Source organism: Mytilus galloprovincialis, chromosome 6 (assembly GCF_965363235.1).
Source record: "Mytilus galloprovincialis chromosome 6, xbMytGall1.hap1.1, whole genome shotgun sequence".
NCBI classification, from domain to species: domain Eukaryota; kingdom Metazoa; phylum Mollusca; class Bivalvia; order Mytilida; family Mytilidae; genus Mytilus; species Mytilus galloprovincialis.
This window is the reverse complement of record NC_134843.1, coordinates 40483107-40493604: the sequence shown is the minus strand read 5'-3', so window position 1 is coordinate 40493604 and position 10498 is coordinate 40483107. Positions and strand designations below refer to the sequence as shown.

Here is a 10498-nt window from a genome sequence, read left to right as displayed (position 1 = left end):
ACAAGACTAACAAAGGTCAGAGGTTTCTGACTTGGGACACTCATGCTAAAAAATGCGGCAAATTTACGCCTGTCCCAAGTCAGGAGCCTCTGGCCATTGTTAGTCTTGTATGATTTTTAATTTTAGTTTCTTGTGTATAATTCGGAGTTTAGTATGATGTCCATTATAACTGTACTAGTATACATATTTTTTAAGAGGCCAGCTGAAGGACGCCTACGGATGCGGGAGTTTCTCGCTACATTGAAGACCCATTGGTGGCCTTCGGCTGTTTTTTGCTCTATGGTCGGGTTGTTGTCGCTTTGACACATTCTCCATTTCCTTTCTCAAGATTACTTGGATATTTTTGGCCTATCATTTAGGGCTTCTGTTTAATGCTTGTCCCCAGTCAGAGACCTGCAAGTCAGTGGTTGTCACTAGTTCCTATCTATAATATATAATTTTCGTTTGTTTTTATACCCCCATCCGTAGAAGGGGTACACTGTTTTCCCCACTGTCTGTTCGTATGCACGTGCGTCCACAGAACTTAACATCGCATTAATATTTCCAAGGATTTATAATTAGAAACCAGAATTTCCTGAATAATTTTTTCTCAAAACCCATGTGAACATATAACAGATCGTGTGATGCGTTTTCAGATTCGTCGCCCATCAATTACCTGTAACATGAATACTACTATATCTTAACAGATATTGGCCTAGTATTAACTTTTCGTGGAATTTTTCTAGCGAACTAGTCTGCAAATAAGAACTCTTCGAAGTTTTTAGTCAGACTTCATGTAAACATACCAAACCACGTGATGCGGTTTCAGATTCATCGTTCATCAACGTTCTGTTAATCGTCATACTAATATATTCTTGCACATAATGATCATGTATGACATTTGCGACACCTTTTCTTAGTTTCTAAAATCTAGAGCCCCCTGCAATTCGCCTTTTTAGTCAATTTCTCCTTTAACGAATATTTTAAGCAAAAGGGGGGGGGGGGAGTTATAATGAGTTACCGAAAGCTACTTAGGTACATTTGCTGTATCATAAATTATGCCGTTTGTTTCTCGTTTGAATTGTTTTACATTTTGTAACATTTGGGGCTTTTTATTAGTTACTGAATTGTATGGGTTTTGATGTTTTCAAAGGCCGTACAGTGACCTATAGAGCCTTGGCTCACACCGAACAACAAGCTATAAAGGGCCCAAAAATTACTAGTGTAAAACCATTCAAACGGGAAAACCAACGGTCTTAAAAAAATGAGAAACAAGAAACACGTATAAATTACATAAACAAACGACAACTACTGTACATCAGATTCCTGACTTAGGACAGGTGCAAACATTTGCAGCGGGATTAAACGTCTTAATGGTACCAAACCTTCTCCCTTTTTCTGAAACAATAGTATAACATCACAACATAGAAAAACACACGATAAATCTCAATTGGAAGGCTTAACTCAATGCACGATTACAACTTTGTATCTGCAACTGTTTCCTTGTCGAACCGTCAAAACTTAATGATTCCCAAAATCTCTATTATAATAATTGTATAAAAGAAAAACAACTTGGAACTCGTTTGTCATTTATTGTTTGTTGCTGTTAAAAAAATAGATAGCAAAGTTTTAACTATTTGAATGCAGCTACATTTTATATTCTTACATTTCAACTAAGTCTGGCGAACAGTCTAAAATATATTTCCGACATAAAGAAGTTCGTTGATAATTGGGTTTTTTTCACGAATAGTTGCGATTTTTGTTCTATTGAAACCAAAAAGTGTTTTTTCCTATTCAGGAAAATAAAGATTTCAAAATTATACCGAACGGCAAGTGAAATTCCATGAAGAATAAATAGTTCAAAAACACCCGTCCGCTGTATTTCCTCATTCTCTTTAAAATAAAATAAAATAAAATAGAGAAAGTATGTCTAAGTATAAACATGCTAACATGTTATTTGGTTGATTGAACCTTTCCTAACACAAAGATTGCTGACTTTTTTCAGTAATTGTCCATACATGGATCTAGCTACTGCAACGACAATTGCGTTATTTTGTGTAGCTCATTTTAAATTTATTGTAAAAATAATGTTTAATAGTTTATTCTATAATACTTCGTACAATTACAGCATTTTTAACCTGGATAACACCGTATACAATAATTAATGTGAACACATTGCAGCATATATATTAGAAAAAATTGTTTTTCAACTACAGAAAAACATCACTATCGTTTCATTGTTTTGGATCGACGGTTTATTTTTACACTTTGAGAAAGCCCAAGATTTAAATGGTACCTGTAAGTGTCATTGTAATCCTAATCGTAGGTGTATGACAGTTTCCGCAAATGTCTAATGGTCAAGTTAATTAATATCATCCAGAACAACACAAAAAGTGGAAATTTTTGGAAAGAGTTAAACCGCCGGACATATAAATTAAAATGATTGACATTCAAAAGGAAGATCGAAATAAAGTTTATTAAATAGGCAAAAGGAAACGTAAATATCTAAAACCCTTGGAAAAAGTTCGCGAATGGGTAAATTATACAGTCGATCTCAATGTCATGAATTGTATAATATGTCAAAATTTTGTAGTGACAGACCTAGATAAGATGAGTTGTATTTTTGGTAATGGGATATTCAAGATTCTGTGCTTGCTCATGAACAATCAGAACAGCACAAAGAATCTACGGGAATGTCATATTTTTGCCGGACCAGTAGATTTGTTGCCGGACCAGTAGATTTTCAGTCCACTGGTCCGGCTGGCCAGTACACAAAAGAAGCTTAAATTCTACCCCTGGCAGTCGTGCTGTCAACATATCCTGCCATATGCACATTATTACGCTTAAGATTTCATGCAAACAAGTTTTTTTCCTGATTAACAAAAAAGTATCACAAACATGATATGTCCATCTTTTACAAGATAGGTCATTCTCAAGTTAACTATGATGACCACCTATTTTACCAAACAGTGGCGGATCCAGAGAGGGGGTCCGGAGGTTGGAACCCCCCTTTGATTGGACGATCAATGGATTTAAATGCATTTGAATGGGAGCATACAGTTGGGACACCCCTTTATTCTGGGTTGGTACCCCTCCCCCCTTTTAAAAATGCTGGATCCGCTCCTGCCAAATGTTAGTAATGATGGTAGGAATATTTCCTAAGCATCAGCTTAAAGGTGTCATTAACTACAAAAACACAACGGCACCCGGCTCTTGCTAATCTATGATCAAAACAAGCACTATTCACGTGAAATTACTTATATGACAAAGGTTCACCTGGAGACGGTCAATTCTCAAACTAGTTACATTTCAAGGAATCACAGATGCCTAAAACAAAAATTCAACACAAATTTTAAAATACACCCGTCAAAGACGGTCACCCCTAAAAACCCAAACAAAAACAAAAATAATCCGATGATTTTTACAATAGGTTATCTAAATTGACCTAGCCAATAGTCTTTCAACTACTAATTCCTGAAACTTAAAAAACTTCATTGCTAACTTCGAGTTTCGACAATGAATATTTGTACTTTCATAACGGGAATTCCCTGTGTCAAAAGATTACTTAACAAATAAGAACAACAATTATATAATAAGAAAAATAACGAAAGCAAAAATAAAGCCAATTGAGTTACACATTTATTCGAAAGGTACAGATGAGAAAAAATAATTGGATACATGCAAGGACGACAACACAAAGCCAATACGTTTTTTTTTAAGTATACCATATGATTTAATGAAGATGTGGGTTATACGACATTGATACAGTCACCCAATTGTATAATACGTAGACAATACTCTATGTTATGCGCAAGATGGGAACAAAGCAAATAGTTTAAAAAAAAATAAGATAAAGAATAACACGAATTAAACAGAAAACTGATGTAAAAAGCATTATCAACAGATTTATTTCTTTCAGAAAAATTCAACTTTAATTTTGAAATTTGACAGAGAAACTCCAAAACTCAGAATGTTGCATTCATGAAACGTTTTCTAATTTAGATAAAACAGAGCCTTTAACTTTAGCCATGTGCTTTGACTATCTCGTTTGTCATAAATTTCGTTTTCGTCCAACGGCAATTCAATAAAGCAAACATCATTTGAAATATTCACAATTTCTTCCGGAATGTCCTTAACTTGAATGTTTTGTAAAATAACAATTATTTTTCTCAGGTTTGTAGTACATTTTTCGTACACTGCTCTTTCTATTTCAAATCTTCCCCACTTTCCTTCGGTAAAATGTTCAGTAATGATGAAAACAAAATGTCTGCTTTGTTGAATTGATTCTGCTTTTGCATTTGCAGTAAAATCTCCAGGGAGAAGATCTCGATCATGTAAGTATACTTTAAGCCCCCATTCGTCTTCAATTTTCGGAAGAAGGAACTTCTGTATCCACGCTACGCTTCTGTCTTCATAAGAAACATATGCGTCGTACATATAGTTTTCATGTAAATTTTTCTCAACAACGCGCCTGACTTTTCTATACATGTACAGAATTATTTTCCATCTATAGCTATAAAGAAGAAAAATAGCCACGAATATACCAAAGGCACTAGCTACTGATATACCTAAATAAGTTAGCCACATATTTTTTTCGCAATATGAGAAGTACCTCTTTTTATTTGGTATTACTTCCTTTAATGGGACTTGCCTGTTTTCTTTTGTCATTGTACAAGTATAGTTGTCCCTATTATAAAATATTTCTTTATTTTTCTCCATCCACAAAAGAAAGTCTAGAGTATCACACGAACACACCAAATCGTTGTTATTCAAGTCCAGGACAAACTTTCGATTTGAAGACACATTATTCAGCCAACGCCTCATGGTATCATTAATAGAAACAATCAAATTATAAGAAAGATCTAAATATTCCAATTTGTGTAGTTTGGTAACAAAAGTAGGAATGGCTCTGAAAAGATTGTTTGACATGTTTAAATGCGTAATATTAGGCTGATTTACAAAAGCTGTTTCCTCTAATGTCCATAAATTATTGAAAGACATGTCTATTTTTCTCAAATTTGGTGCTCTGAACACCATCCATTGTTTACCTTTTAAAATTAATTGGTCTATGCGCGCATGTGTCATTTTTAAGATGGCGAGTTTTGGAAGGAGTATTTTTGGAAATGTAATGATTGCTTCGGGACTTCCAGAAATGTCTAAGTATTCCAGCTGTTTTCCACAGTCGTTTGTCCCATTCGGAAAATTTTGGTAAACACCAAATGACACATCAAGATATTTAAGCGATGTGTTCGCACATATAATAAACGCTGAACTAAAGACTGATAAAATATGAGTAAATCGAAGAAATTCTAAAGACGGTGGAAGGAAAATACTGACTTCAGGTGAAAGATAAACGTTTGGAATTCTATTTTCTAAATGATTCAAAGTTTCAGGATGGTATACGTTTAAATAAATGGGATTAGGATAATCTGTAGTTATGTATGAAAAATCGTAGACCTTCATATTAGCGGCAAGTTTCATGAATATAACTACTTCAAAGTAGTGATCTGCAATCGTTGCTGGCAGTCTATTAGCAGATAGAATAAAGGTTTTGAAGCATTTTGGGTGCTCGAACGAAAATAAAGAATTTTTCTGGTAATCCATGATTCCTGTTTTCGACAAGTCCAATGATTCAATACAAATAGTTTTGAGATATTTCATTAATTCTTCTGTTATAACAACAGAGTACGGAAACTCATTTCCATTGATGGACTTATCAGTTATGTGGTGAAAGTTTATAACGGACATGTTTTTATATTGAAACGGATGAAGGATGCGCAATGCCTGATACAAGTGTACGTACGAATTTGATAAGTCTAAAATTTTTAAATTAGGAAAATGTTCCAATAATCCATATTCCATTTGGAAAAAATGACGACAGCCGCTGATATAGAGTTCTTTCAGGTTTGATGTAAAATTTTCAAAGGTTGAATTCCATAGCCTAAATTCACTTATATTTCGCAAATAACATTTATCAAAGTTCAATGCGGTGAGGTTTTGAAGTTTTATAAATCCTCTACCAAATTTAGGAAACATGTATAGATCAATAGAGAGATTCTGCAAGCGTTCCAATGTAGAAAATGTGGCATCGGGATACATAAACGTACTACTGTTTTGCAATTGCTTTTTATTTCTACTTATATCCAGTGCAATTAAATTACTAAGATGTCTGAATACTTCCTCTGGGAGAATTGTGATGTTAATCAAATTATCATCTACCTTCAAAACTTTAAGCGAATTAAGTCCAGCAAAAGCATCCTCTTGAATATCAGATATTTTATTTTTGCTTAAACTTAGGATTTCTAAATTGGTATAATTGATGAATGAATTGTTTTTGAGTATGTTAATCAAGTTATTTGAAAGTATTAACTCTTGTATATCTCGACTTAGATTCCTTGGCACAGATGTAAATCCTTGATTTTCACAATGAGCAACCAGATAATGTTTTCTGTTTCTACTGTATGTACAGGAAAATACTGCTTCCACACATGTTACTGTTATGATGATTGACAGAGCGAACAAATATGTTGTCTTCTTCTTTTCCATGATTAAAATAGCTGTACACCTATAAGGATTTCCGTTCTATTCCAAATATTCAACAGTTGATTCAATTTCTAAATCACGAATTATTTAAATATATCTTTGCCAGAAAGAAAATAAATTCCCAATCAACAATGCTATACTCATCAATGTAAAATGGAAGTTTGAAGTTTAACCTTTCATAAAGGTTTATATTGTGCTTTTCTTTGTATAAAAACGTGTTTCAGATGGATGACCTTGAATGCTTTATAAATTGATGTATTCAAATGAATCGAGATTGAAAGACTAATTTTACCACTTGATCGAGTTCTCTAGCCAATATCTAAAATATTTTTTTTTTGACTGACTAGAAAAAACCCGTTATGGGTATTGAATGAAATCAAAATAAATATTCAAATTATATAAACTATGTCCAAGCACGATCATTGTATTTAAGACCTGTTACGAAATGGTATTATACTTGACGTTAAGGTTGTCAATTTAAACTTTAAATATGGGTATCGTATCAAAAACACAAGATTGATTTAAATGTTGAAAATCAATTAAATCATTTGTCTAAACGGCAACGAACATTTTTTTACTCTTTGGAAACAATATAGACAATTATATTATAAATATAACTTATGGAACGAATATTCCTGAACATTTAGTCTACAAGGAATGAATATAAAAAAATCCACAACCACAATATTTCTTCCATTTGAAACACTGACAGCGGGAAAAGAGAGTATAGAAAAGAATTGGATCTTGAATAAAAGAGTTGGCAGCAGAGAAAAGGGAGTTGGGGATGAGAAAAAAAATCAAATCCCCTTCCCTCTTCTTGTAAACTAAAGTTATTTAACTTGGTTTTATTAATTTGTGCGCACTCAATATCAATAGAAACGGACCTTTTAATTTAAATGGGGGTTTACTTTTAGACGGAGTCCATAATTATATATTATGATGAAAGTCGGCCTTGCGAGCGGGCGGTCGATTGAACGCCAACGCAAGCAGGAAAAGAGGGTATCAATTTCATGTAATAGTCCAATTCCACAGTTTATTTTAACTTTACAGCTTTGAAAATTTGCAGAATGTGTGTATATGTGTCAGGTAACGTGTATAATAAGGGATTATGTATAATTCCTGAATATTTCAGGGATTATGTATACTCATGGGTAACTTTAGTGATTATATATAATCGCTAAAATTTTCAGGAATTATGCATAATCACTAGAAAAATATCAGGGATTATACATTATAACTGGAAAGTATAGACAATGAATAAAAAAAAGTTAAATAATATCTATAATATTCTATAAAATCATATTTACATTGTAAACATCTTCAGCAGCATATTATTAAAATGCTAAGCACAAAACCCTGATTTTAATCATTAATTTTTACAACTCCATTGTGAATTTCGATGAAATCTATTTTTGAAGAATTACCATTTTCATGCTTTCCTTTTCGTTTTTTTTTTTGCAATAACATTCTCTTTAAAAAAACCAAACAACTTGTTCTTCATACAATGATTCTGATTTAATCGCACACTGAAAAGAAACAAAAGTATTCATTAGCAACATCTGTAGGTGCCACAAAAGTGAATCAGCAACCTCAAATTGATTTCTTGTGTAGGATCCGAGTAAAGTTCTATGTTTCGTAGCCAGGCAATTTCCTTTTCAGTCCGTTCATGAACAAAATGGTCATTATATTTTTTGGGCTCCCTTTCCGCAGTCAATATGCGAAATCTACATCAAAACTTTACTATGTTTGCCTACTCCAAAAAATTGTGTTCCGGCCGTCAAGCATGCGTTAAGTTCGTTTAGTTGTATTGGTTTACTAAGTTTGAATTTCTTGTTCATTGGAACATGAGAAAAACATAAACAGACGTTTAATGACATTCGTCGCCATTTTTTTTTACAGTACATTACATGGACCATGCATTTACATTCAGAATAGAACGTGCTATTGATGCTGTTTTGGGCAAACAACAGATTCACGGCATACATGTACAGTTATCGAGAATGTTGGTATTGTTAGATTCATTTTTAAACTTGTTAGTTTATGTGTTAATGTGGTTTAATACAGCTAAATACCATATCACTGGAAAAACTGTTCCCTTTATATTTTATAAATGAATAGTGAATGAAAAATTATCCCCTTAAACCTTTAAAGGGTTATAGATAAATTTAACAAAGAATATCTTTGTACTAGTATTATTGTATTATTGATAATCCCCGAAATAATATCAGGGAATTTGTAAAATAATTCTCAAATGTTTTAGTAATTTTGTAAAATCACTGGTCATTTTCATGGATTATATATAGTTACTAATGATTTTTATGATTACGCAGAATCCCTGAAAACTTAGTGATTCTACATAATCCTAATTATACAATTTCACTGTAACATATATATATATAGAACATGCACATCCACTGTTGAAGGCTGTGCGATAACCATTAGATGCTAACATCTACGTACACAATGTAATTAAGTATGTTGTGGGATCTCTGCATAATCACTAAAATCGGGTGTTGTTTTAAAATATGTGATCTAACTATTGTCACTAGCTTGTTACGCTTGATCTTTATAGAACGATAATTACTAAAGGTTGCAGTCAGGTAAGTTAAGACAGTCTTTATACATCATTCTGAAAACTGCCATTCAAAGATGACGTCCATGTTTACATCGTATTTGTCCATTGTTGTGGTAAGTAGTACTGTAAATATCTAAACAAAGCTATAAAACTAAACAAATCATTATCAGCTAAATTTTACTAAATGTTAAGCTAAATTGGCCCAAAGGGTCATTATAGTCTATTATCGTGGCTTGTCCTGTTGTCTGACTGTGAAAAGTAAAAATAACAAAAATACTGAATTATACGATTAAAAAGTAGCTCGACCTTGGTTCCAATAAGAAAATATTAAAAAAATACGTACCTTTGCTTTAATGATGTTCGCTATTCTTGTTTTTTACTTTTTGTCAGATATTCGAAATCCTCTAGTTTTATCCATGTAGTTCCAATAACAAATTTGCCCACTGTCCCCTATTTTTCTTTCCATAATTTTATTACATATAGTTTTAAAAGTCATTTTTGAAAATTTTATAAAATCCTTGTTATTTTTTTAATTGTTTTTAAAAGGAAAAAGGTGTCAATGTGAAATGTATGAAAATTCTAGAGAGAATCATTTCCTGCCAAATTTCTAGTGGCTTATATCTCGAAAACAAGCACACTGACCCTTAATTTTTTCTGCTTTTTTTAGTTTCTTTATTAACATACTATCAATTTATAACAGTTTTTTAAAAAGATTGTTATTTTGAGCAGAGTAGCAAACATTCTTAATCAAGCATAAATTTGAAAAAAAAAAATCTGTAAAACAATAAATTTAGAGAGAGAATATGTTAAAGTTCCTTTACAATCAACTCGTTCGTGGAATTGTAAATGAAAATGGTCCATAATTGGTTTAAATAATGTATTGCATATAATTATGTGTTATATGCTCGAGTGTATAGTAAACACATATATTTTTGTCTTTTTCACGTTTTGTGTGGAAAATAAACAAACATCGCTGCATGTTCAATACACTAAAATACAATACAATTCAATACAATACATCTTCCTGCAATACATTGAGCCTAATCTACCCAAAATAATTAAAAAAAGTAAAATCAGTACACATTACAATTAATTCGACACGTGAAGTCTCATAATAACAACAACATTGATGCATTAAATAAACTCATCATAGATACCAGGACTAAATTTTGTATATACGCCAGACGCACGTGTCGTCTACAAAAGACTCATTAGTGACGCTCGAATCCAAAAAAGTTAAAAAGGCCAAATAAAGTACAAAGTTGAAGAGCATTATGGACCAAAATTCCTAAAAGTTTTGCCAAATACAGCTAGGTAATCTATGCCTGAGGTAGAAAAGCCTTAGTATTTCAAAAATTCAAAATTTTGTAAACAGGTAATTTATAAATATAACCATATCAA

The 10498-nt window shown here is 32.4% G+C and overlaps 1 protein-coding gene across 1 annotated transcript; it reads right to left on the bottom strand.

Annotated features, from left to right (window-relative positions):
* Positions 1–3605: 3605 nt before the first annotated feature.
* LOC143079564 (toll-like receptor 4) lies at positions 3606–6650 on the bottom strand. Its single transcript, XM_076254971.1, has one exon. It carries the CDS (start codon positions 6523–6525, stop codon positions 3973–3975), a length of 2553 nt encoding a protein of 850 aa, XP_076111086.1. The 5' UTR covers positions 6526–6650; the 3' UTR covers positions 3606–3972.
* Positions 6651–10498: the final 3848 nt, after the last annotated feature.